Below are 27,753 nucleotides of genomic sequence, written 5' to 3'. Positions count from 1 at the left end.
TATATAATGTAGCATTTTTCTAAATATGCAAAAGCACAAATAAATTATTTGTACAATTTTTAGGACTAAACACAATTTCTCTTCATAACATTATGTGGCCCTTGCGTCCTTCTGATTTTCTGTATGTGGCCCTCAAATGAAAAAGTTTGGACACCCCTGATATAGGGTATGTGTACTGTCACAGATCTGAGCTCCTGACACAAGCGCTCCACCTGCGGGAGAGGTGGTTCAGGTCTTTGCTGCTGGCTGGCCAGCGCCGGGCCACAACTAGAGAACAGATCTACCAGTGGAGGAGTTATAAACGCGGTGTGAAGCTTCTGAGGAAGACGCTGAGATCTGTTGAAACCCTGCTGTCCTCTGCTCACCCTCCAGTTACTCTATTGCCTGTCTCATCACATCAGCTTGCAGATCACAGCCAGGTTAGTTTGATGTTGATTTTAACCTTACATAGTGGTTCTTAACTCCTTTACTCGTAACCATTTTCATTGAAACAACTCTTTTCGCTCCCAGCTCTTTTACTGGATTTTGACTAATTTTGCAAGGCTCACAGAATATTGTGTTCTATTGCTATACAAACACATTAGTCTCTTCTTTTCATCAGGAAAAAAAATATATTTGTATCTGTTTCTGTTTTTAGATTTAATTAGCAGTAAAATATAGCTAAGTTTAATCATTGTTCACAAACCTGTTGAAAACACTGTCAAAAAAAGCTTGTTGCAACATGGGCTGGCTGATCGCTAATACTCTGCTGCCACCTGCTGCCCATTTTTTTAATAACTACCCTTGCTTTAAGCCACCTCTTCATGTCAGAAGCTGCATCAAAGCCTTGTGTATGCTCTAGCACAGGGGTGGCCAAGTTCGGTCCTCGTGAGCCCCTATCGAGCCTGTTTTCCATGTCTTCCTCCTCAAGCGCAGCCAAATCCAATCATCAGCTCATCAGCAAGCTTTGCAGAAGCTTGATAATGATCCTGATGATGAATCAGGTGTGCTAGTGGGGAGAAACATGGAAAACAGGCTCTCGAGGACCGAACTTGGCGACCCCTGCTCTACCATAATAAAAAAACAAAACGTGAAAAATGTATAAATACGTTTCTGGGAGTGAAGAACAAAGTATTAAAAAACTTATTTATACATTTTTGGGTTTGAATGAGTTAATCTTGGTGGAGGTACTGAACGCCCACCAATTTTTTTAGGCATATTCACCAAATTCAAAATAACTTGCGCTGTTTTTTTTTTTTTAAAGATGAAATAACAGAACAGATACAATAAAAACAGCAGAGCCCCCAGGATTGAACCCTGTGGAACACCATCTTGTTATACAGTGATACCTCGGCTCACGAACGCTTCAGCTCACGAACTTTTCGCCTCACGAACATTAAATTCGCGAAAATTTAGTCTCGGCTGACGAACTACTTTTCGGCGGACAAACCAAACCACGCGGTCGAACAGCACCACGGTGGCGGCCACAAGAAGCTGACGCACGCTCACGGCGTCCCAGTTCGTCACCCCCTTTCTTTTAGTGCGGACGCGGTTTGTGTTTGATAGACATTTTGAGTGTACTTTTGCTATTATGGGCCCGAAAAAGACCCCACCACAGGCTAGTGTTAAGCCTAATGCTTACCAGCGAGGGACGGCAATTCGGCGGCGCGTTTGCATTGTAGTCAATGGAGTTCGCGCCACTAAAAAAAGCGAAAGTGCCATCACGTACCTCAAAAAAGGAGAAAATCGTGCCACGGCTGTTTAGTCCCAGGAAAGAGGTGAAAGTAGTTGACGGTGCTCACTTGTTGACTCGCTAAAGTGCTCCACTTCCTTGTCACCAAGGGACACACCTCCTCCGCTCCGGTGAGCACGAAAGTGCGAATGAGCGACAACCGTTCCATAAAAACACTACGCGGTGAAACGCTCGCGAATGAAGTAAGTCTACCATTGCTACTATCCTCAAGAACTACCATCACAAAGTAAAATAAAACGACTTTATTATACAGTACAATGTATTTCTTTAATTACAATACAATAAAAAAATAATAAAAATAAAAAATAAAAATAAGGTATATTTTTGTGCAGTTTTAAGGCTTATTTAGTAGAAAATTATGTTTTATAGGGACCTGGGAACGGATTATTCTCATTTTAATGGTTTCTTATGGGAAATAAATGTTCGGAAAAAGAACTTTTCGGTTTACACACACTCTCTGGGAACCAATTAAGTTCGTAAACCGAGGTATCACTGTACACGCAAATTCTTATTGCACGTATTTGTCATCCCTCTTTCCTTTTTCGCTTGACATAGCATGAAGGGATTACAATTACAACAGTCACAATTCGACTAATGTAGCATACCTTAGTGGGTGGGGCCTATCATCACAAATCACACGAGTCGGGTGTGTGGTTTGACTTCCGCCGAACCCCTGGTGTTCGATCAAACCCAGGTTAAGAACCACTGTCTTAACATCATTGCACAGATTTGTTTTTGTACTAAAATTCTAAAGTCGACATTCCACATTTTCCCTTTAAATCTGCTCAAGGTTCTTAATGAAGCTCTGGAGCTCCACGCACCCATACTCGCCGAGACTTTGGAGGCTGGCCGGCTTTTGTGCGAGACGACGTTAGACTCAGACAGTCGGAGTCGACTGGAGTCGGATATTCAGGCCATAGAAGGGGCCTGGGAACATACTGACATGCTAGTCCAAAAAAGGAGAGGCCTGTTTCGCACCACTGTTCAGGTAATTGCACTCATAACTCAATCCTCCAATGGCATTAGTTACATTTAACTCTGCATTCCTTATTGTTTGGCTTCGATTGATAATGCATTTTAGAGGTCAGTCACACAAATTATTATCATCCCCAAATTGACTTTTTTTTTTTCTTTGAAATAAGAATGAATGCAAGCTATGGACTGAGGTTCACAGTGTTAATGTGATAGGAGGGGGTGGGGTCAGTTTGGATGACCCATATCCAGGCCCTGATCCCACTATAAACACACACACACACACACACACCCGCGCCCGCACTCACACTCGTGCATGGCGTGAGCCCTCGCACAAAGCTCCTGCCAAGAGGGATCAAAGTACAGCTCAAATCTATCTCTGATCCGCAATCCATAGACAGCTGGGTACTGCTAACTGTCCGATCATTCCGTCACAGGAGTGCCTGAAAAATCCAAAGCATACCTGTATGTAACAAACAGAAAAAAAAGTGTATAAGTCTGAACAAAAAAATAAAAAGACCTTCATTACATCTCTGTTCATGTAATAGAACTGGTCACGTTGTCAGGACGTGATCAACACCAGGATGTGTGAACTGAAAGAGCTGAGGATCCAGTTGAAGAGACCGCTTCCCGTGAAGATTGAGGAGTCGGAGGAAGAGGAGCTCATTCGGGTGATTTTAACACAGTGGTGACATTATTGATAATTACCAAACATCACGATACGATATCACGATAGGAAGGTCACAATACGATAATTATCACGATATTGTGGGGGCATTGGCGATATTTAAAAAAGGTCACAATATTCTAAAAAAAAAAACAAGCCTCATACTAAAAAAGAAAAGCACAAATTGTGCTTTTGCACATAACAGCAATGCATATAAACCACCTACAATCTCTTAATAGTGAGGCTAATGCTAATGCAAGCACACATTGATCGCTTCACAAGCAAATTAGGTTCCCCTTCATCTGACAATTAGCATAGAGTTTAAACATAGAAGGCCAAAACATCCCTAATAAAAATTTAATTGCACTAATAAAATAGCCACTAGAGGATGCTAGAACTGCACAAATGGAAATCAACCTGACTTTCTTAACAGATGTGTTCCTTTTAAATATTGTGAACATGACTACAACGATGTTGTGGCAGTTTTAATATCACGATATCACAATATTGCCCTTATCGCGACATCCCTATTGATAATATGAGTTGCTTGATCTTCAAGCAGAAATACAAAGTATTTGGGACTTTTTTGCTCAAGTGCTCCCTCTACAGTTGGTAAGTATAATTAAACTAATTTACGCACTTGAGCAAGGTATCATCCGCCCCTGCTTCAGAAATGACTGTTTGCGCACCACGTGCACGCTGACATCTCCTGCATGCCTTTCACAGCTGTAAAAAGTAGATTTTCATTTTGAGGTATTATAAAATAAATTTTAAAACGTCTCGAGCCGATACCCGGCCTTATTTCACAGTATTGGCACTCGTGTAGGCGGATACGATCTATTACAAATAAAACATTATTATAGTAAAACTTTAACTTTAACTTATTAACTTATTATAGTAAAACTTTAACTTTAGACAAGACCAAGGTTATTATAATGTAAAACTAACGTTTTGTTATCCATCCATCCATTTTCTTGACCGCTTATTCCTCACAAGGGTCGCGGGGGCTGCTGGCGCCTATCTCAGCTGGCTCTGGGCAGTAGGCGGGGGACACCCTGGACTGGTTGCCAACCAATCGCAGGGCTAACGTTTTGTTAATGAAGTAAAATGAAATCGCAAATGCTTTTTAAAAATAACAACTAACCTTAACTACATCTTATGTCTAATTGTGATATTTTCGTTTTCGTCTTTATCAATTAATATTATAAATGAGCATTTTTCATCATTTTTAATATATTTACAGAAGAAGGACGGTCAGTCATTTGAGAATTGTAGTTTAGATTATTACACAATACTTAGTGACCATTTTTTTTCGACACACCATATAAAAACTAATACTAGGAATGTAACGAGAAGGGCATTATCGTGATATATTAAAACTGCCACAATATCGTCATCTTCATGTTCGCGATAGTTTTAGTGCAATTAAATTTTCATTAGGGATGTTTTGGCCCTTCTGTGTTGAAAATCTACACTAATTGTCAGATGAAGGGGAACGTAATATGCCTAAATGCCTGTGAAGCAAGTCAATATGTGGAAGAACTCAATGTGTGCGTGCATTAACAACATAACATAATAATAACAACAACAACATAATAATAATAATAATAATAATAATAAACATAATAATAATAATTGCCCTGCGATAGGCTGGCAACCAGTCCAGGGTGTCCCCTGCCTACTGCCCAGAGCCAGCTGAGATAGGCGCCAGTACCCCCTGCGACCCTTGTTAGGAATAAGTGGTCAAGAAAATGGATGGATGGATGATGATAATAATAATAATAATAATAATAATAATAATAACATTGCTGATATGTACAAAAGCAAAATAGTGTGCTTTTTTTTTTAAATATGAGCTCTTTTTTTTTTTTTTTTTAATATTGTGACCTTTTTTAAATATCGCCAACCTCCCCACAACATCGTGATAATTATCTTACCATGAGCTTCATATCGTGATAATATCATATTGTGACGTTTAGATATCGTTACATCCCTAACTAATACTCGAGCTTAAAAAAACAAAAAACAAAAAAACAACTAAAACGAAACATTTTTAAAAAATAAATAAAAACTAGCAAACTTAAAAACTATTTAAAAATAAGAACTATTATGAAAAATCCCAAACTATTACAACTCTGGACAAGACTACTGAAAATGTTTTTGGTCATTTTAAAATAGTTGTTCATGAGTTTTATGACTAGCTAATGAAGAAAACAAAAATTGAACTCCATAAACTTTATTTGTAACCTCAATTCTGACTGAAAACACTAAAAACATTGACCGTGTTTGTGTACAATTGCAATCAAACACTGCAAAGTTTTCCACCCTCCAATTATACCGCCCATTCCAACACAATACTTTTGGGTTTACCCCGCTTTCCCTTATTAAATGCCCTCATGGCTTTGCTCCCCTCCCCCTTTTAGCCCTCGACCCCCTTCACCCTCCCCCTGTGACTGTCCCATCCACAGTCCTTTTAATCTGGACGGTCAGAGCGAACAGGGGCAAGAAAGCGTGTACATACAGCGTGTTTATGGCTGCGTGACCGTTATATTTATTTATTTATTTTGTTTTTGTGCGATGCAGACGACGGACCTCTCTCTGCGCCATTTCGCCGGTGGATTAAAAGAACTGGCCTCCATGAAGACTGACCTGTCCCAGTACGTGGCGGCGGCCGATTCTGCTCTGCTGGAACAGCAGCTGGAACAGCTTCACATTCAGTGGGAAGAACTGTGCGCCAAGGTGAGGAAAGGCTGGAAGATGACGGACACGACAGTAGACATGTTGGAGGGTTGGTGCATGTAATTCGGTGCGCTCACTAGTTAATTTGTGACTGATGTGATGGTGCGTCATGTGATTTATTTTTTATTTTTTTGATTATTGTAATCCCGTCCGTCATACCAACAATGTTGAGCAAAAAAAAAAGAAAGTGGTCGAATGAATATGTGTAATATGAATTCATTGTCCCCTCCTTTTTTCTCTTTTTTTTTTCTTTCTCTTTTTTCTCCTGGAAAGAAAAAAAAGAGGAAAAAAAGGGAAAAAAGAAAAGAAAAGAAAAAAATGAAAAAAGGGGAGGAAAGGGGAAAAAGGAGAGAAAAAAAAGGTGTAATATGAATTCACATGTATGGTGTTCCGCAGGGCTCAATTCCAGGGCCTCTGCTGTTTTCATTTTTCTCTTTTCATGATCCAGTCAAAAAAAAAAGATAAATTAGCCACTAGTTTTCAGCTAAAAACCTTCAACAACTTTTCTGTGCAATCAGATGTTGACTGACATGTTTCAACATCAAAATTAAAACCTGTCCTGTTGTTTTTATTTTGTGCCTGGCAGCTTTTATTGGTTCATTTAGAACTTTTAAAAAGTTGCCTGGCAATTTGCTCCATTCCCTGGTCAGCATAAAATTCTAAATGTTTTTTCCCCACATTTCTATAACGGTTGCCGGGAAACTTTCAGCAATGAAAATGACGCCTATTTTTCAGTCCACTCCAAATTTTTACAACAGCTCTCAGCATTTAACAAGCTCAACCTGCTTGCTGACTAATCATGTGGCGGCGTAGCCGCTTCCGTGCATGCAGCCTGGCTCGACTACATGAACGCAGGGCCAAATTCCGACATTTAAGTCTTTTTTTTTTCTTTTTTTTTTTGGCTCCGACACAAACACACTCTTGTTCTTGAACCATTATATCATTCCTGCCAGTGGACAAAGACGCTCGCACGATGATTTACGCTGGCACTAATTGGGTCTCCACTTGAAAATGGACGCTGTCACCTGCTCCACCTTGGCAGCAGTTAATGGGGACTCGCAGATGCAACAACAGCAGCCACAAGTCTACGTCCAATTAAATCAGAATTCAATTTGCACAGCATATAAAGTGTCTATTGATTCCATGTCATCTCTAGGAGGCTTGGTTCTTAGCCACACTAGTCTCTGCCGCTTAGTTAACAGGTTGTATGTTGGGGGCAGCCACTGGAATGGCTCTGACAACCAGATGGCCCGGCTGAGCTCAAGTGAATCAGGGGGCCGCGACCATTGTTTTCACGGGGGGAAGCATAAACTCCTCACAGGGCTGGCAGCAGCTCCTCAAGGGCCACAAATCGTGTGTTGAAACAGAACCGGGGCTTGTTTGCATCAAATAAATGCCACCAAACAGGGAAATACAGCCCCTTCATAGAAGCCACTTTTGACCAAACAAAAGATCATCACCTCCTCTGCTGTGCAATGTGATGTTTTCATGGCCTTTAAGCTGTTATTAGTCAAATGGACCTTGTTAATCAGTCAGGCTCTATTGAAGATTTTCTCCCATTCAGCTGAATTACAAAGAGATTAAAAGATTACTATAGAACAGGAAAATCATATTTCAGGCTCAGTTTTTCTTTTTTTTTTACACTACAAAGACAATTATCTGAATGCTAATCTTTTTTTTTGCTAGTCTTTTTTTTTTTTTTTTTTTTTGCCAAAAAAAGCTTCTAGATTGAGAGGGGAGTATTATTAAATTAAATTTGATGTATTACTAAGAGATTAAAAGATTGCTATAGAACAGGAAAATCATATTTCAAGCAATTTTTTTATTTTAATTTTTTTAATTTTTATTTATTTATTTATTTTACTACAAAAACAATATCTGAATGCTTATTGGATCCAACAACTAATACTCATTTTGTTTGCCAAAAAATCCTAGATTGAGTGGGGAGTATTATTAAATTCAATTAATTACTAAGAGATTAAAAGATTGTGATAGAACATCCATCCATCCATTTTCTTGACCGCTTATTCCTCACAAGGGTCGCAGGGGCTGCTGGCGCCCATCTCAGCTGGCACTGGGCAGTAGGCGGGGGACACCCTGGACTGGTTGCCAACCAATCGCAGGGCACACAGAGACGAACAACCATCCACACTCACACGCACACCTAGGGACAATTCGGAGCGCCCAATTAACCTGCCATGCATGTCTTTGGAATGTGGGAGGAGACCGGAGTACCCGGAGAAGACCCACGCGGGCACGGGGAGAACATGCAAACTCCACCCAGGAAGGTCCGAGCCTGGACTCGAACCGGAGACCTCAGAACTGGGAAGCGGACGTGCTAACCACTCGACTACCGTGCCGCCCTGTGATAGAACAGGAAAATCATATTTCATGCTCAGTTTTGTTTTGTTTTTTTTGTTTTGTATTTTACTACAAAGACAATATCTGAATGCTTATTGGATAATCCAATGAATAATACTCTTTTTTTTTTTTTAATCCTAGATTGAGAAGGGAGAATTATTTAATTTAATTTAATTTAATTTAATTTAATTTAATTTAATTTAATTTAATTTAATTTCATTTCATTTCATTTCATTTCATTTCATTTAATAATGCACCCCTCTCAATATCAGACAATATTTGAATGCTTACTGTATAATCCAACAACTAATACTTTCTTTTCTTTTTTTTTTTTGCCAAAAAAATACTAGATTGAGAGGGGAGTATGATTAAATTAAATTAACTTAAGTTAAATTAAATAAATTTAATTTAATAATACTCCCCTCTCAATATCAGACAATATCTGATTAAGCATTCACTGTATAATTCAATGAATAATACCCGTTTTTTTGTTTTGTTTTTTGCCCAAAAAATCCTAAATTGAGAGGGAGTATTATTAAATCAAATTAAATTAAAGAGATTTAAAAACACAGGAACAAAATGAACAAAAGCTTGCTGAAATTAAAATACATCTCAAGACCTTAAACATAAATACAGAAAAAAAGGCATAGTTATTTACACTTTGTTTTGAGTTGTTTTGAATCTTCATTCATATTTTTCACTCTAATAAGAATATCAGCAAATCATGGACTGTATTATACATGGGTGCGTATTATACAAGGCATTTTACAGTAATTGACCGACAAAATATCAATGCTGAGTTTCAATGACCCAATTTGATTTAAAATCAACAGATGTGAACGCCTTCAAAGATCAAAATGCTTGTTCACAATAAAACATTTCTTCATTTTCTTAGCCCAAATACGCACCGATTCCAAAATACCAACAAGATCAAAGTTAACAGACGCAGCGATGATGTCGTGGCATCGCCACAGAACACAAACTGAAACATCCAGTCGCTTTACAATGATGTCATCCCTATTACAACCACGGGACATAATTTCATAGCAGGGATTGCTGTTATGCGATTATTTATAGTCCTCAAGTTATTGCTTTGACATTGGTGACATCATCTCTCATCGTTCACGTGCAGATTCTGTGTTGAGTTACCGTTTATTTATGCCCTGTAATCCTGTAATCAATTTTAGAGTTGCGCAATATTTTTTCAGCTAGTGTAAATCTAGTGCTACATCTGTTATTGTGACGTTTGACGAAAAGTGTCCTCCTAGCTAACTATCGCATTTCATTCTTCCCAGGTGTCCTTGCGCAGGCAGGAGATTGCTGACCGCCTCAACGCCTGGACAATATTTAATGACAAAAACAAAGAGTTCTGCGATTGGCTGGACCAGATTGAGAACAAGGTGTGCCACAGCACAGAGCTCAGCATTGAAGAAATGGTTGAAAAACTGAAAAAGGTAATTCAGGGCTAGTTTTTTTATGCGAAAAAAAAAACACAACAGTTTAATTGTGTCATCGAATTAGTGTGGTGGGGCATGCACATTGCTGGCGTAGCGTTTATGAACATCCATATATATGCAACATGGTCCGTGCTGATTGTAACAGATGGTGGCCTGGAATGGAATGGCTTTGTTCATACACAACAGTTGTCCTTTCAGTGGCTCAACACAGCCTTTTGTACCTTCGTGCCTCATCATCAAGCATCAGTCAACAAAATAATTCCTTTGGAAATTCAAAAGTCCGTCATTTTGGGGTTCTCTTTGTTTCTATAGGATTGCATGGAGGAAATCAATTTGTTCAGTGAGAATAAAAGCCACTTGAAGCACCTGGGCGAGCAGCTGCTGTTAGCCAGCGACGAGGCCAAGCAGACTCAAGTGTGCGGCTCCCTGCAAGAGGTTAACCAGAGGTGGCGCAACCTTTTCAGCCACATCGAGGCCAGGTCAGTACACAACCTGAATGTCTGCATTCCAGATTCACTATAAATGGACTCTAATGGGCAATGCTGCAGAAAAGGACAGGCGGGGTCAGCAGGAATACGGTCACACATACAGAATGATGATAATTCTCTAAAATCGGTAATATGACTTTTGTCTCTGTCGGACTTGTTGAGTTATTTTAAACTAAAAAAGAAAAAAACTTTTTCACACTATAAGCTACTCTTTTGACTTTCTTCTTTTGACTGGCGAAGAACAAGTGGAAGTAGAAGAAGTCATCGTCGTCATGGCGACAAATGTGTGACGTACAAGGTTATTTTAGTTAACAAAAATTAACGAAAAAAACTTCAATTTAACTTTTACTGCCACACGTTATAAAAAAATAAAACATTGATATGACAAAGGCTTTGATCGTTCACGAAAATATATACATTACTTCCATATACTGGTCATAGTTTGTGTTTTTGATTCCACAACCCATTGACCAGGCAGCTCTGCACTTAGACGTTGCACTAAGAAAAAATAAAATAAAATAAAAAAAAACTTAGTTGACGTCATTTAACGTTTATGGCGGCATATGTTATGATTTTACTAATCGTTATTAAACGTTTTTGGCGGTCAAAGAGTTAAAAAAAACTTTTTCGTTGAAGAAATAAAAACGAAGACTAACTGAAACTACATTTTACGTTTACAAAACTAACTAAATGTCCTTCGTTTTAGTCTTTGATAATTAATTTCATGCATGAGCCTTTGGGGATGATTTTAAATGTGATTTATTTTTACCACGGTACTTTTTTAAATATTGCGCACAAGTAATACAATGTTCCCTCGTTCTCCGCTGGGGTTAGGTTCCAAAAAATACCCGCAATAAATGAAATTCGCAAAGTAGTTTTATTTTACTTTATGTTTTACATTTATTGTAAATGTTTTAAGGCTCAAAAATCCCTCACCACACAGTTTATATATTTTTCTCATCGAGGCATTTACATTTTCTCACATTTCTCTCTTGTTTAAACAATATTCAAACCTTCATCAATTTTGTAAAATGGGTACATAACTGTAAAAAAAAAAAAAAAAAAATGAATGCAAAATGGCACTAAAATAAATACATACAGCGATACAGCGAAAAGTGAACCGCGTTATAGCGAGTGACACATTTTAAAAAAATAAATAAAATAAAACTAAGCTAAAAAACTAAGAAAACCACCCTGAAAACCTTATTGAAACTAACAAAATTTAAAAAACAAAACTCAAAATGAAATAAAAACTTAACTAAAATAAAAATCCCCAAACTATAATAACCCTGTTGACGTATCACTAGTTTAGCATTATGGATTTACTATTTACAGCCACAAATGTGCAATAACTGGTTAAGATTCAACCTTTAGTCACAATGCAGCTCAGGAAGACATTTTAACCTAAAAAAAAATAAAATAAAATACTTTTATGTAGTTCAACAAGGCTACGGTATGTCTAATGTGAGTCTATCCACCTGCTGTTGCTGCCTCAGCTCTGCAGCTGTTAGGAAAACATGACTTCTAATGTTCACAAAGCAGGTTAAGCCCACCCCCCCTAATTATAAAGCAGACCCCCGCAAGATAATGTTGTGCAGGAGCAGCTGCTTAAATCCCCTGATAGCTCGCCACACTCAGCCCATCCACACTAACAACAAGGAAAAAAAAAAAAAAAAAACTTTGCCCGAATCTCAGACAGGGCCATATGTCCACTCCGACTACCCCGCCTCCATCTCTGCTCTGTCAGGGGAGGGTGGGATAGGAGAAGGGGAGTGGTCTGTCAGCATCAATTATATCAGTAATCCTGAAAGCACGATTCAAAATGAGCATTCTAAGGGGGGGACAGACTCCCTTGGCAAAAATATGGACGGCAACAATTGATGCATTGTTTGGAATTTGCTCACAAATGAACAGAAAGTATTCAAAGCATTCCCTGGAATTGTCCCATGAGGTCTTTATAGTCAACATATCAGCAATGGCAAGTAGACAGAGGACAACTAACCATAAATTCTACTAATGCCTTTTTAAGACGCTAGATGTCCATTTGTTTGTGTTAGAGAGCCAACTGCTGCCTTTTTGTTACAAGAAGCAGAGCAACGACTTTATAAGCAATGACTCATCTAATAGGATCCACTGTCTAAATAGTGGCGGCAATGAGATTGATACATATTAAATGTAGTGTCAAGATTTAATCTTTTTTTTAATAATTGAAAATTGTAAACAACACATGCTGATTTCCTGTACTGAATTTAAATGGATTAATAAAGGGGAGCTGCTTCGATTGGCTGGGAGTTGGCTGCGTCCCCTTCCAGTTGGACTGAGCTTTGCACTAGACTCATGCTTAATTATTATTATTTTTTATATACTCCACAAAAATATAAACCGAACACTTTGTTTTGGTTCACAAACCAGACTAAAGCTGTGATAGTGAGCACTTCTCCTTTGCCGAGATAATCCAATCCATACCAATAAAACAAAATTGCACCTTTCGGAGTGGCCTTTTATTGTGGGCAGTCTAAGGCACACCTGTGCACTGATCATGGTGTCTCATCAGCATCTTGATACGGTACACCTGTGAGGCGGGATGGATTATCTCGGCAAAGGAGAAGTGCTCACTATAAGATATTAGATATTTCTCATAGTATTGCATTTATATTTTCGTTGAGTATATTGTAATATTTATGTCGTGTTTTCTACAAGTAGTTGTAAATTGAAGCCCATCTTTGTCCAGCAAGCAAATAATCCTCACCCATCCTGCTCTTGTCCTTCTCCGAATGGACCCCTGACCGGGTTTTGTGTCTTTGTTGGGCCTCCGCATTAAGCTTCTGGCTTTTGTAGAGCTGTCAAAGGTTAGATCGGGCGAATAAGAGCAAAAGGGCAATTTCGTTGACTGTGATGGTGCTGCAGAGGGGGATTTACACCTATTACACTATCTTTATTTCACCGCCATGAAACCTGAAATGTCAACTTGAAGCAGCGACTTGGATTGCGTCACACTTGAGGTCTGGATGTTCATTCAGGTCGCATTTACAGTTTCGTGCTTGCATCTGTTACGACACGCACAACCATTCTCTAACCTCTTATTTACACTCGGAGCTGTTTTTAGTTCTCATTATTCGAGCTGAGGGCATCTCCATCTCCACGCTGACCGGCCTTGATGGTCTTTAACTAGAGAGAAAGGATCCAATGGGGGGGATTAACTCAAAACTCCTGAATGGGACACACTTCAGGCTTTTTTTTTTTTAAGTCTCTGTGGAGAGCTTCTATTGTCCCGAGTGTTACTATGACGCCAGTTAGGGGGGTTGCTGTTACCATGGAGACGGCGGGTGGTGTAATGGAAGACACCTGAGAAGAACATTTTTCTCTTTGCTTTGAATGTTTTATCTGTTTGGCTTTGGTCCCTTGCTTTGGGTGGGAAAATAAATCTCATCAAACATGAGACATTTGAGCAACTCCCCCCCCCCCCCCCGCTTGTGTGAGCAATGTTTAAAAGCAAAAATAGTCAATTAAAATACTTCTATTAAAAATAATCTCATTGCAACAACAATTCAAAATCTCATTAAAATTCCAAGTCAGAAGATAAACATCTGCCGTCTTTGTATTATGGTCTCGAGCTCTTGTTAATAAAAATCTTTTCCTGGAGCCTGTTGAGTGGATTTTCCTGTCTTCATTTCTCACAGTAACATCGGAATTATTACATTTTGCCTTTTAATATAGCTGGAAATTGTGTAATTATTTGATTAAATACAATAAAATAAAATATTTAATTTGCTGCTGTACCTCCGCTGCCGTTTTTTTCCCGCCTCTGCGGCTCAGACTTAAGAAAAAAATCTCTTCAGTATATTTTATGTATGTATATATATATATATATATATATATATATATATATATATATATATATATATATATATATATATATATATATATATATATATATATATATATATATATATATATAAATATATATATATATATATATAAGGCGGCACGGTAGTCGAGTGGTTAGCACGTCCGCCTCCCAGTTCTGAGGACTCTGGTTCGAGTCCAGGCTCGGACCTTCCTGGGTGGAGTTTGCATGTTCTCCCCGTGCCCGCGTGGGTCTTCTCCGGGTACTCCGGTCTCCTCCCACATTCCAAAGACATGCATGGCAGGTTAATTGGGTGCTCCGAATTGTCCCTAGGTGTGCGTGTTAGTGTGGATGGTTGTTCGTCTCTGTGTGCCCTGCGATTGGTTGGCAACCAGTCCAGGGTGTCCCCCGCCTACTGCCCAGAGCCGCCAGCAGCCCCCGCGACCCTTATGAGGAATAAGCGGTCAAGAAAATGTATGGATGGATATATATATATATATATATAAATATTAGGGGTGTAAATCTCTGGCTACCTCACAATACAATACGTTATGCGATATAAGGCTCACGATATGACGAAACTGCGATTATCGATATATTGCTCGGGTAATAAATCCACGATAATCTACGATAAACCTAATCATAAAATAATAATAATAATAATAATGATAATAATAAATATTTAATAAAATATATAAATAATAATAAAAATAACAAAATAATAATTCATAATATTATAATAAAAAATAATATAAATAAATATAATATAAATACATAATATAATATATAAATATATACAATATATATAAAAATATAACTAAAATAATAATAATAATAATAATAATAATAATAGTAATAATAAAAAATTAAGCTGATGAGTTTTCTTCGCCTGAAGACCGTCCTGAAGACCGTCCATTTCCCTGCCACTCTTCTGAGGCGCTCCCCCTAGTGACCCGCCAAGTAATTGTTCAATAAGTCATGAACAATGTAGCTGTTATAATGGCTGTATTTTAACTACATATATCGTGATACATTTGTAGACGTATTGATAATCTATCGGGAGACAAAGTCTAACGATTTATCCCGATATTATATATCATCACACTCCTAATATATAAATATATATTAGATAGATAGATAGATAGATAGATAGATCGATAGATAGATAGTATATTTATATTATTCAGTACATTATTTTACTTAAAAAAAATATTTTCAGCATGGCAAAGAAGTGGTCAAACTTGAAGTTTGATGTGTGCACGCGTGCGTTTGTGTGTGTTAGAGTGACAAAGTTGAAGGAGACTTTGTTGCGAGTGCAGCAACTGGACAAAAACATGAGCAACCTTCGATCGTGGCTTTCGCGTGTGGAGGCTGAACTGTCCAGGCCCATTACCTACAGTGTGTGTCATCACCAGGAGATACAGAGAAGGCTAGCCGAGCAACAGGTAACCCACATAGGAAACCACGTAATTGGTCATTTCTGCTTCATTGACACTCCCGTCTTATTCTTTTCATATCATTTTGATGAATAATTAATTACGATGACTCCATTGTTTAATCTTGGGAGGGGTTCGGCTCATCGTGCAGCTGTCCAGGTTTAAGCAATGTCTGCCGCCCATGTGTTTGTTCAGGATCTGCAACGGGACATCGAGCAGCATACGGAAAGCGTCGCGTCTGTCCTCAACCTTTGCGACCTTTTGCTGAGGGACGAAGATGCCGCTGGCGGCGCTGAGGTGGAATGTGACTCCTTGCAGGAAACCAGTCAGAGCCTGGACCAGCGCTGGAGGACCATCTGCGCCATGGCGCTAGACAGGCGACTCAGGTAGGAACCGCGGATGTTCGATACTTGTTTTCAGACCGATACCAGTATGAATACACTTGAGTAGTCATCGATACCAAGTCCAGATACTACTAGTACTTTTGATACAGATTTCCGAAAATAAAAAACAATGACAGATAATTTTAAAGATTGTCCAATATGGCGTTTTCCTTAATATTGCATGAAATTATTGGTACTTTTCTTTCTTCTAATTTTTAGTTTTTTATGGTATCGACTGCCATCGCGAATACTGATACCTTGGAATAAGCGTTAATATCACTAAATTTTACCACTTATTTTATCTTTTACCGGTGCCAATATTTGGCATGTTGACAAATAACGGCATTGGCCTTCTTATGAATCTGATTGATGAATGCTTGCGAACATAGCAAAATGTAGGCTTTTCATCAAGATTTGTAAGTCTGCGAAGATCTTTTCAAACCTTTTATGAATCCTGATAAAAACTCCAAATTAGCTACATTCGCGTGCATTTGTCGCTCAATCGGATAAAGGGAACTTTTCATTTATGGATTTATTTAAATTTCCGTTTTATAAAAAAAATAAAAAATAAAAATAAAAAGTGATGCTGACTCTGGGAACTCACTACACTTTTTATTTTTTAAAATAAATAAAAAATTAAATAAAGTGAAGAAATTATGTTGAAATTTTGAAAAACTATTTACAGTAGCAAACGACTTACTTGCTTAGTTTTTCATTTAGCTTAACATGCTGATGACCCTGGAAGCTTGATGCATTTTTTTGTTAGAATTTTTAAACAAAGCTGTCAATTATTTATATGTTTAAAATTAAAGGAAAAAGTAAATTTTAAAATTTTCTCTTTTATTTCAAATTAATATTGGCTTGAAATATCAGTTATCGGTCTCCTTGACTACTTAAAACAAACAAACATATCAGTCTCTCACTAACTTATTTTGTTACTGCCACTATATTTTATTTCTAAAGAAACTGAATAATTGGAACGCCGTCTGGAAAGTTGGAGTTATACATGAGATTCACAAAATGCCCCCCACGACTTCTGTCTCATGCCCCCTTTGTAGAATTGAGGAAACATGGCGACTGTGGTGCAAGTTCCTTGAGGACTATTCCCAGTTTGAGGACTGGCTCAAGATGGCCGAGAGCTCCGCTGCCAACCCCAACTCGGGCGATGTTCTTTACGCAGTCGCCAAGGAGGAGTTGAAGAAGTTTGAGGCAAGTTGAGAGCGACTGACGTGATTGGTACTCAATCGAAACGATTATTCCCCGTGTCCCTTTCAGAATTTCCAAAGGCAGGTACATGAGCGGCTGACCCACTTAGAACTCGTCAACAAGCAGTACCTCCGCCTGGCCCGGGAGAACCGGACGGACCGCGCCAGCCAGCTCAAAGCTATGGTCCACGAGGGAAACCGGCGCTGGGACGTTTTGCACCGAAGAGTGGCCGCGATCCTCCGCAGGCTCAAGGTACTTCGTCGGCTCTCATTTTGTCAACTCCAAACACCAAAGTTGAATAGGAACGGATCTGATCTACTCTTCTTCTTGCAGCATTTTACCAGTCAGAGGGAAGAATTTGAAGGCACTCGGGAGAGCATGTTGGTGTGGTTGACAGAACTGGACCTGCAGCTTACCGACGTCGAGCACTTTTCTGAGAGCGACGTTCATCACAAGATACAGCAGCTTAGTGTGAGTGAAAACAGAACAGAACTGATCCTGGCCATCTGGCGTACAGTGCTGATGCCCGGTGGGCCAGTTTCTTTTGGGCGTTATTTAATTATTATTTTTCTGTTGATTACATCTTTAGTTGAGGAGATAGTAAAATGCTAGAAAATACAGACAATGGTTTGAGAACCATTAACTAGCTCCTGGCTATTTTACTGGATTTTGACTGATTTTGCAAGGCCCACAGAATATTGTGTTCCAAAATGTTTGACCCCATTTCGTAGGCCAATAATTTTGACAATTTTCATTGGAATGACCTCAAATTTTCAGAGCTTGTGTAGAAACGTTTCAAGTTTTTGTGTGTAACATCGAGCTTACGCAGGAAAGGAAGTTCTGAATGTCCTAAAAAGCACTTGGGCTGTAATTCCAAAATATAACCTGCCACTTGGTGTTGAACATTTATGAAAATCTGCTATAGAACCAACAAATATTTATACTTTTCTTTGTAAATTTAACCAATAAAACTTTTGACCTTCAACATAAAGTGTATGTAGTTTCATTAAGATCCATCAAGTAGTTTCCAAGATATGCGCATTTAGAATGGGGTCAACCATTTTGGAACACCCTGTATTGCTATAAAAACATGGAACCTACCAAAATAGAGATTACAGTTTCTTGTTTCATCAGGAAAAAAAAAGTATATTTGTATCTGTTTCCGTTTCGCAGCAATTAGCATTAGAATATAGCTGAGTTTCATCATTATTCACATTTCTGGTGAAAACACTGTCAAAAAGAGCTTGTTGCAACATATCCCTGGCTGATCTCTCATACTCTGCCACCTGCTGGCCGTTTTTTGTAATAACTACCATTGCTTTAAGCCACCTCTTCATGTCAGAAGCTGCATCAAAGCCTTCTGTATGCTCTTGCATAAAAAACGTATAAATACGTTGCTGTGAGTGAAAGACAAAGCATTATAAAACGTAGTTACACGTTTTGGGGTTCTAATGAGTTAAAAAATATGAAATTGGAATGTATTAGTACAGCTAACTAAATGAGTTCAAAATATATGCCGTGGCTTGGTACCTGCTTGAAACGTGAAAGTTTCCATCTTTCTTCGTGCAGAGTTTCCAGAAGGAGATCATCGTCAACACGGAGCGCATTGACGGGCTGATCGTGTTTGGAGAAAGTCTCATCCAGAAGAGTTCACCCCAGGATGCTGCCCTGATAGAGGAAGAACTAGAAGAGCTTCACTCCTACTGTCAGTGGGTTTTCAGCCAACTGGTTCGATTCCATCAACGCCTCAGCCAGCCCCCGGTCAGCTCCATTTCATCGATTATATCTTTTTTTTTTTCTTTTTTTTTTTTAAACAATATCCAGTATCGGCACTTGCCCATCCATAAATTTTATAATTCATAAAATGGTATATATTAGTTCGTGTTTTGACTAATGTACTTTTTTTTATTTTTATTTTTTTGTTTGGCCTTAGCTGATCACCGAAGAACCAGAATGCTCCGGCACCACATTTTCCCTGGAGTCTAGCTTGGAGCTGATAGGCCGGCCCTGGCTGGGACGGAGTCAGGACGGCCTCCCGACCACGCCCTCACACCTGCTGGCTTTTCCATTGGAGCATTCAGGGCGGGAGACGCCCGTGAGCGTGGACTCGCTGCCGCTAGAGTGGGACCACACCGGCGATGTGGGCGGGTCTTCATCTCATGAGGATGACGAGGGTGACGACGAAGAGGGAATTTACTTCAGTGCGTTGTCAGGTAGAAATCCTACTTAATATTACCATAAAATCCACAAATATACTTGTTGACCTTCTTTCTGTTATTTGAGTTAAGTGCTCCTAAAGGGAGATAAAGCAGTGCATATTTTCTCTTTTCTCTATTTGATAAGATCATTTGCTTCATTTATAAATTTTCAAGTTTCCATAGTGATATTTGATTGGATGCAAAAAAAAAACAGAATTAGATTAGGATTGAGGATTGTGCGCATCTGCTGCAGGCCGCTTCCCTTAAAGATGTTGACCGTTTGTGGGTCCATTATTTTTTTCCCATCAAAAATCTTTCAACATTTTCTGCCTCATATGCGCCTGCCGTCCCTTTCGCTTCATGTGGCTTCTTTTTGGAAAAGCGTTCAAAGCCAAGCAAAATTTTGACTCTCGTTTTTCTTCAGTTTTGACACATTCTTGATTGAAAAAGTTGCACCGACTGCGTCAACTGCTTTCGGTTCCGTTCACTACAAGCTACTTTTCTCCACAAGAAAATCTCCAAAATTAATTCATTTTCCTGTCTCTCTCTGTTAACGAACATAATGACATTTACTGTCCCCTTCTGTTGTATTCACCGCAATCTAATGTGTCCACTTTAGTTTTATAAATGCCTCTGAAGTCATTTGTCGGTTTTACACTCATTTTAATGTTTCCAGCTGCAGCTTCACAGGACGCGTTTGTTACACAACCACACAATACAGCCCGACAAGAGCTCTTAATAAAAATGCAAATAGGGTTGGTTTGACAGAGGTGTCAGATTGAACTTTACTTTTCGTATATCAGTATTTTTTTTTTTTAGTTATTTTTAATATTTTAGTTTTAGTAGTATTTTAGTATTTTTTTAATATTTTGTCCCTCTCAAAGCCAAAAATATTAGAAAACCCTCTCAAAATAGCAGTTTAATTCATTTTAAAACCCCATTATTAATTTCAATAATATGCAAAAATATTTTTTTCGTATTTTTAATATTTTAGTATTAGGAGTACTTCAGTATTTTTGTTTTTATATTTTGACCCTCTCAAACAAGGCCAAAATATTAGAAAACCCTCTCAAAATAGCAGTTTAATTCATTGATTTTAAAATACCATTATTAAATTCAATAATATGCAAAATATTTTTTAGTATTTTTACTATTTTAGTATTAGTAGAAGCGGCACGGTGGTCGAGTGGTTAGCACGTCCGCCTCCCAGTTCTGAGGACTCTGGTTCGAGTCAAGGCTCCGGCCTTCCTGGGTGGAGTTTGCATGTTCTCCCCGTGCCCGCGTGGGTCTTCTCCGGGTACTCCGGTCTCCTCCCACATTCCAAAGACATGCATGGCAGGTTAATTGGGCGCTCCGAATTGTCCCTAGGTGTGCTTGTGCGTATGGATGGTTGTTTGTCTCTGTGTGCCCTGCGATTGGCTGGCAACCAGTCCAGGGTGTCCCCCGCCTACTGCCCAGAGCCAGCTGAGATAGGCGCCAGCAACCCCCGCTACCCTTGTGAGGAATAAGCGGTCAAGAAAATGGATGGATGGATGGATAGTATTAGTAGTATTTTAGGTTGTTTTTTTTTTTGCCATTTTGCCAAAATTTTAGAAACAAAATGCAGTTTAATTCATTTTAAAACCTCATTATTAATTTAAATAATATGCAAACATATTTTTTATTTTAGTTATATATATATATATATATATATGTATGTGTGTGTGTGTGTGTGTGTGTGTGTGTGTGTGTGTGTGTGTGTGTATATATATCGCGATATATTGGCGAATCGATTTTTTTAACACCCCTAATATATATATATATATATATATATATATATATATATATATATATATATATATATATATATATATGTGTATGTATGTGTGTGTGTGTGTATATATATATATATATATATATATATATATATATATATATATATATATATATATATATATATATATATATATTGTCCCTCTCAAACCAACCTGTTCTCAAAACGAGCAGTTCTTGCTAGCCACTTTTGTTAGCCCCTCCAGCTAGCTTTTGCAAGCCACTCTTGTTCGCCACTCTAACTAGTATTTACTAGGAACTCTTATTCGGCGCGACAGTGAGTTCTTGCTAGCCAATTGTTAGCCGTTCCAGCACGTTCTTGCTAGCCACACTTGCTCACTGCTCCTGCTAGCTCCTGCTTGCTGGGCTGTTTGTTCACTCGCCGCAAATTGTAATTGGCGCTAGCCAGCTTGTGTGTTCTCTCTTTCGGCAACGTAGTGCGCGTGCTTCAAAATTGTTGCATTCTATTAGTTCACCACGAGATGGCACTAATTTATACACAGTGTCTCTTTAATGGTATAATTTGTAATACAGGTAAAAAAAAATAATCCGCTGAGAGAGTTTTACACAGCGAGGCTTGAGTATTAAAAAGGCTTATTTTTAGCTTGAATCACCTTCACTGAATGAGTCATAAGAGACCCTGCTGCTGACCGGTACTCTATTAATCATGGGATATTTTTACAAGCCCACAAAGGTTTGACAGGTACGCTATAAACATATTTTTTGGAAGAAGACATTTTAGCTGAATGGTAGCTGTATTTCAAGTTTATTACTTTCTGTGATTGTGTTTCAGTATCAGGCAGTTCGACGGCTGCCTATGAGTCTCCAATATGGCGATCGATAAGAGATGAAGAAACGGACGCAGGCGTAGGCAACATTGAGGCTCCGCCCACTCTCAGCAGCACCCCTGCAAAGCAGGTCTATGTACGTATCACAAATATTTTTTCCCCCAACTATACCCCACTGCAACTGTATGCTAATTGAGTGTTATTTTGCTTCCAGTCGCATCAAACGTGCGGCGACGTTGAAGACGTTAAACGAGCTTCTTTGATTGTGGATGATGACAAGCAGCCAGAAATTGGTTTGAACAACTTGGAGGCCTCAGACAAGCAGTCTAGTGAGCAGTTGCTGCAAAACAAAACAAAATGTTCTTTTTTTTTTTTTTTTTTTATGCGTCAGTTGGAGAATTTGTTTGCATGAGAGCTTGATGCGTCTGCTGTCCCAGGGGTGATTGAACGCTGGGAGATTCTCCAGGCTCAGTCCAGGAACGAGCACAATGTCACATCTGACCTCGATGATGTAATTTCCTGGCTGGACAACGTTCATCCGCAACTTGACCGCCTCCAGCAGCCGCGTCCGTGCGACGGAATCGTTGATATGGCAACCAGAGCGAAGGAGATGAAGGTAAACAGCGAGGCTCCAATCAAATCATGACGAGCAATCGAATCGTGAAAAGTAAAACTACGCAAGTGTTTTGTTTCTTTGCATTCGTTAATTTGTGCTTTAAATTGCGAGAAATTGCGACATTTCTGCCCTGGTAATAATCATGTGCTGCAAATATGATTACATTAGTGTATCCACATGGGCACCAAATGTTGTGGTTTGTCGTTTGTACTTTGTATTTTACAACTGCTATCCAAACAATATTTTTGTACTTTTTTTTTTTTTTTTTTTTTTTTTTTTTTTTTTTTTTTTTTTTTTTTTTAAGGAGATACAGAAGATGTTTTCACACTACAAGCCGATCGTGCTGTCCGTCAACCTGCACGCTCTGCAAGTCCCGGAGCAGCAGGAGAGGCTGGTTGATCTGAACCAAGCCTGGAGCCGAGCGTCCACACTTCTTCACCAATGGGAGAACAATTTGAAAAGGACTCTGATGCGCTGCCAGGTTAGGAAAAAGTGTACCGGTAAATGATTTTTCAATGAGTACATCATAAGTATCAAACCTGAGGCCTGGGGGCCAGATCTGGCCCACCCACATCATTTTATGTGGTCCGTAAAAGTAAATAAATCATGTGCCATTTTCTATGATCCTTGCTACAATATGTATCAAAATTTAATAAATTAATGTAATTTAAATAACAATGTTGAAATTTGACCCTTTTTACAGTAACTTGAATAATAATTGTACAAACTATTAATTTTTAAAAAATTCTGATGAGTTAGATTTTTATGCTTATTAAAACTAAAATTGTCATGCTGGTTTCAAATTTGCAGTCCATTTTTTTTTCTAGCACGTCAAGTTTGTTCTCCATAGCTTACCCTCCAGATAAGCAAATTTCCACTGTAGAAAGACTGTAGTAAGAAGAGCTGATTACGATTGGCCTCATCTACAGCTATATAGAAATAATTTGTTTTATGCTGGGTTTTTTTGGTATTGTTCTCCATAGCTTACCCTCCAGATAAGCAAATTTCCACTGTAGAAAGACTGTAGTAAGAAGAGCTAATTAATATTTTGTTTTATGCTGGGAGGGGGGGGGGGGGGGGTGGGTGTATTTTTTTAAAGCTAGTAACGATTCCATCTTTGAGTCTTATTGACACAGTCTTATTTATTTATTTATTTATTTTTAAGAAAACAGGGATCCTATAGCTCAAAAGTTTGACACGAGAGAAAAACTGATATTAGTTTTGGATTCTGTCCTCCAGAATTAACTCAACAAAAAGAGTCATCTTTGACTTCTGACTTTAGAACTAGCAATACATCAATTTGTTTTGTATTTATTGCGAGACGGTTAAACATTGATTTGGTTCCACTGTCATAAAAATTAGTAACATTATTTTAACCGTAGATCAATCACAGACAACTCATTTATCGTTGGTCTTTTCAACGATTTGGTTGTGTGTGAAACGTTTCCAACAAAAACTATATTTACAATACCACTTATAACACGATACTCTTTATTAGTTATTTAAATGGATCCAGGATGTTACACAACGGACGGAAAAAGAAAGCAACAGATGTGTCCTAGAACGCGCCCTCCTTGGAGGCACTAACCGAAAAGCATCCATCATGCAGGAGTTTCACCAGAGCCTCCATTCCCTGCTGCTGTGGCTGCCACGCGCCGAGAAGAGACTCTACGCGGTGGACGTCGCCGATCCCAAGACACCTGTTCAGATTGTTAAACGGCGGCATCGCTCCCTCACTGTAAGCACATCTGTTACTTGCTGGAAATGTACGTGTATTCGACAGTCAAGTTGTTCCTGGGTCTCACAGCAAACTGGCTGGTAGAAGATATGCGACAATACAGATCATTCAATATAATGTTTGTATAATTTCAAAAAGTCAGCGTTTATCTCATGAAATGCCAAGAACGACTTAGGGCGTCCTTAAGAATCAAAACATTCAGTGCCAAGGGCGAGTTAAGCCGTTATTGCATTTTTTTGTTTCATTTGGAGGAGTTGATATGCGCTGGCCCTTTAAATTGCAAGCACTTTGAAGAGGGGTAATGCGCCAAACCACCAGCTGAGGGGAGCGGTGCACCATGAGAAAAGTATTTGAGTGTCATAAATGGAACAAGAACAACAACGATCTTGAAGATGACGAGGAGAGTCAGTCCAGTGCTTGTATTTCACGAAATAGATTATTTTGCAGTTAAAAGCTATTCCTAAGTGTTTGATTTCATTATTTGAGAGGTGTCATGAAAAAACAAAACATCAGCATCATAGTTGTTTTGCTTGATATGTTTGTTTACACAAAAAGCAATTTTTCTTCAGATTCTGGATGTTCTAATATCTATCTATCTATCTATCTATCTATCTATCTATCTATCGATCGATCGATCTATCTGTCTGTCTGTCTGTCTGTCTATCTATCTAATAATTTTAAAATCGATTAATCTATCAATTAGTCAATCGATTAATCGACTAATCGGATTCATTTTAATTTTGCATTAAAGTGTATTACAAAAGCATTTTTTAACGTAATTACGGTTTATTAACCAGTGATTCGTGGTTACTTCGTTTTCGTACAGTGATTTTACAAAAGGGGGATTGTTGTACTATGTTAACGGTTCGGTCAGTGGTTTCCAAAGTAAAACAGATGTTTAAAAATGTCTTATTTTGACAAAACGCAGAAGATAGTCTTTTTTTTTTTTTTATTACTGTTGATACGCTGAAATTTTAAATGAAAAAATGGCTCCAAACTCAATTATTAATATAGTTGTCAATTAACTGATTTGCTCCCAAAAATGTATAAATGTTCTATTTTAAATGTTTTAAGTGTCCCAAAGACGTATGTATATATACGCTTGGAAATTTATACGCTTTGTTGTTTGTTTGTTTTTTATGCTAGAGTGGGTGAAGCAATGGTAGTAATTACAAAAACGGCCAGCAGGTGGCTCCAAGAGATCAACCAGGGCCATGTTGAAAACAAGCTGTTTCCCCACAATTCTCTACAAGAGTTAATTTTGACAACTCTACTTGAGAATGGAAATGGACCCTAACTTTTTTGTTTGTTGTGGCTGCTCAGTGCATGTTGAGCTGACTTTGAATCGAATGTAATCGTAATAAACGTAGCAAGTGGCTCCTCATTTCTGGGAAAACGTCCCAGGGTCATTTTTACTGTTTCAGAAACCAAACGATTGTACTTTGTCAAGGACGTAAAATTGTGAAATCAGTCTGTTAGGAATGTACTCTTTGTGTTCAGGCCTTGCTGGAGGAGCTACAGGAGAGGCAGACCCAGCAGGCCTCGCTCCAGAGTCTGTGGTCTCAAATCCAGCCGGACGACGGGGACGAGGACAGCGAGGAGGCCCGGGAGAAGCTCCACGTGACGGCCACCAAATTGAAGCTACTCCTGAAGGACGTTACCGGGGATCTGAGCGTCCTGCAACAACGTCTGGTAAACTCCCATTTTCATCCTTATGAGATTGAGAATAGGTTTTATAATACTTTTTTTTTAAAAGCAGGACACTCACAGAGGTGAAAATATCCCGATTGAATCTTCTCAGGACCTCACACAAAGAAAGAAGTCTCCTACTAAAAGGTACAACATTGCGCAATATTAAAAAGAGAGCTTTTTTATTTTTTTAAATTGACAATTGTTTGCATCTGCCGCCCAGAACGAAGAGAGACTCGTCCCCACCTCCCTCCTTCTTCAACCGGGTCCTACGAGCCGCCATCCCTTTTTACCTCCTCCTGCTCTTCCTGCTGCTCCTCCCGCATTTGATCCCGCAGTCGGAGAGCGACTCCAGCTGCACCGCCGTTAACAACTTCGCCCGATCTTTCCATCCCATGCTGCAGTACACAAACGGGCTGCCGCCCACCTGAAGTGAGACGACGAACCAACGTTTTGGATTTGAACTGGCATCATAGTGATGACGTTGTAGTTTGAGAAACAAAAATATCCAAAGTCGACAAATATTATGTTTATGTATTTATTATAAAAAGGCTCATTTGTAACATCATTTACATTAAAAGTAGGTCATCAGGTCTTTATTATATTTTAAAAATAGTCAAGATTTCAGATGTCTGTTAATTTAATTAGACATGGTATTTCTTCTTTAGAAAACACTGTAGATTTAGCACATTTTTTATGTACAGAAATAATATAATAATTTATAACCACTCTTAATGGATATTGGTCGTGCATTTCTATCAACTATTTGCTGTCTATATCAGTGGTTGTGAACCTTGTTGGAGGTACTGAACCCCACCAATTTCTTACGCGCATTCACCGAACCCTTCTTTATTGAAAAATAAAATAGATTTTTTGTTTTTCCAAATTTGCTTTAAGCCGACCACAGTTGTTTTCTTAAGATGGAACCCAGGGACAGCAGATACAATGAAAATAGCAGAGGCCCTGGAATTGAAACTTGTGGAACACCATATGTTCCTCTATGTGAATTCATATTACACATATTCGTCCGACCACTTTTTTTTTTTTGCTCGACATAGTATGAAGGTATAACTAAGTTATATTAACTCATTCACTCCTAGCCATTTTCACTGAAGCAACCCCTATTTTACTGTATTTTGACTGATTTTGCAAAGCCCACATAATATTGTGATTTATTGCTATAAAAAAATGTAACATACCAAAAGAAAGATTAGTCTTTTCTTTGATCAGAAAAAAAAAGTTTATTTCTATCTGTTCCCGTTTTGCAGCAATTAGAATATAGCTATGTTTCATCATTATTCACAAATCTGTTTAGAACTGTGGGGAAATCAGCTTTTTTGCAACATGGCCCTGTTTAATCTCTTATACTCTGCTGCCACCTGCTGGCGGTTTTTGTAATAACTACCATTGATTCAACCATTCTCTGCATTTCAGAGGCTGCATCAAAGCCTTCTGTATGTTCTTGCATTAAAAAACAAAACAAAACGTATGAATACGTCTTTGGGACACTTAAAATCTTTAAAATATAACATATTTATACATTTTTGGGAGCAAATGAGTTAATATTAATAAATCACACGTCATTCCAACCGTTTTTCATCATTAAAGTCCATTTGGAGGCTGA

At 38.5% G+C, this 27,753-nt stretch overlaps 1 protein-coding gene across 8 annotated transcripts in view; it reads left to right on the top strand.

Moving 5' to 3' along the window:
• Positions 1-27,616, top strand: part of syne2a (spectrin repeat containing, nuclear envelope 2a) — a 78,846-nt gene extending 51,230 nt beyond the window's left edge. For 7 of the 8 annotated variants that reach the window (XM_077510353.1, XM_077510352.1, XM_077510351.1 and 4 more), the window contains 21 exons: positions 185-419; positions 2,523-2,720; positions 3,253-3,375; positions 5,955-6,110; positions 9,767-9,925; positions 10,241-10,407; positions 15,546-15,708; positions 15,895-16,085; positions 17,141-17,291; positions 17,358-17,540; positions 17,622-17,759; positions 18,858-19,049; positions 19,222-19,501; positions 22,092-22,222; positions 22,301-22,415; positions 22,524-22,702; positions 23,007-23,183; positions 24,312-24,440; positions 25,941-26,132; positions 26,197-26,276; positions 26,353-27,616. In XM_077510353.1, the coding sequence (XP_077366479.1) occupies positions 185-419; positions 2,523-2,720; positions 3,253-3,375; positions 5,955-6,110; positions 9,767-9,925; positions 10,241-10,407; positions 15,546-15,708; positions 15,895-16,085; positions 17,141-17,291; positions 17,358-17,540; positions 17,622-17,759; positions 18,858-19,049; positions 19,222-19,501; positions 22,092-22,222; positions 22,301-22,415; positions 22,524-22,702; positions 23,007-23,183; positions 24,312-24,440; positions 25,941-26,132; positions 26,197-26,276; positions 26,353-26,560 (3,547 nt within the window). In that variant the 3' untranslated portion in view covers positions 26,561-27,616. The remainder of the gene's footprint in view (positions 1-184; positions 420-2,522; positions 2,721-3,252; positions 3,376-5,954; positions 6,111-9,766; positions 9,926-10,240; positions 10,408-15,545; positions 15,709-15,894; positions 16,086-17,140; positions 17,292-17,357; positions 17,541-17,621; positions 17,760-18,857; positions 19,050-19,221; positions 19,502-22,091; positions 22,223-22,300; positions 22,416-22,523; positions 22,703-23,006; positions 23,184-24,311; positions 24,441-25,940; positions 26,133-26,196; positions 26,277-26,352) is intronic. The other variant, XM_077510354.1, reaches the window with a different exon arrangement.
• Positions 27,617-27,753: the final 137 nt, after the last annotated feature.

Source organism: Festucalex cinctus, chromosome 21 (genome assembly GCF_051991245.1).
Source record: "Festucalex cinctus isolate MCC-2025b chromosome 21, RoL_Fcin_1.0, whole genome shotgun sequence".
Classification (NCBI taxonomy): Eukaryota; Metazoa; Chordata; class Actinopteri; order Syngnathiformes; family Syngnathidae; genus Festucalex; species Festucalex cinctus.
The sequence above is the reverse complement of the archived record's forward strand: the minus strand, read 5'-3'. Positions and strand labels throughout refer to the sequence as shown.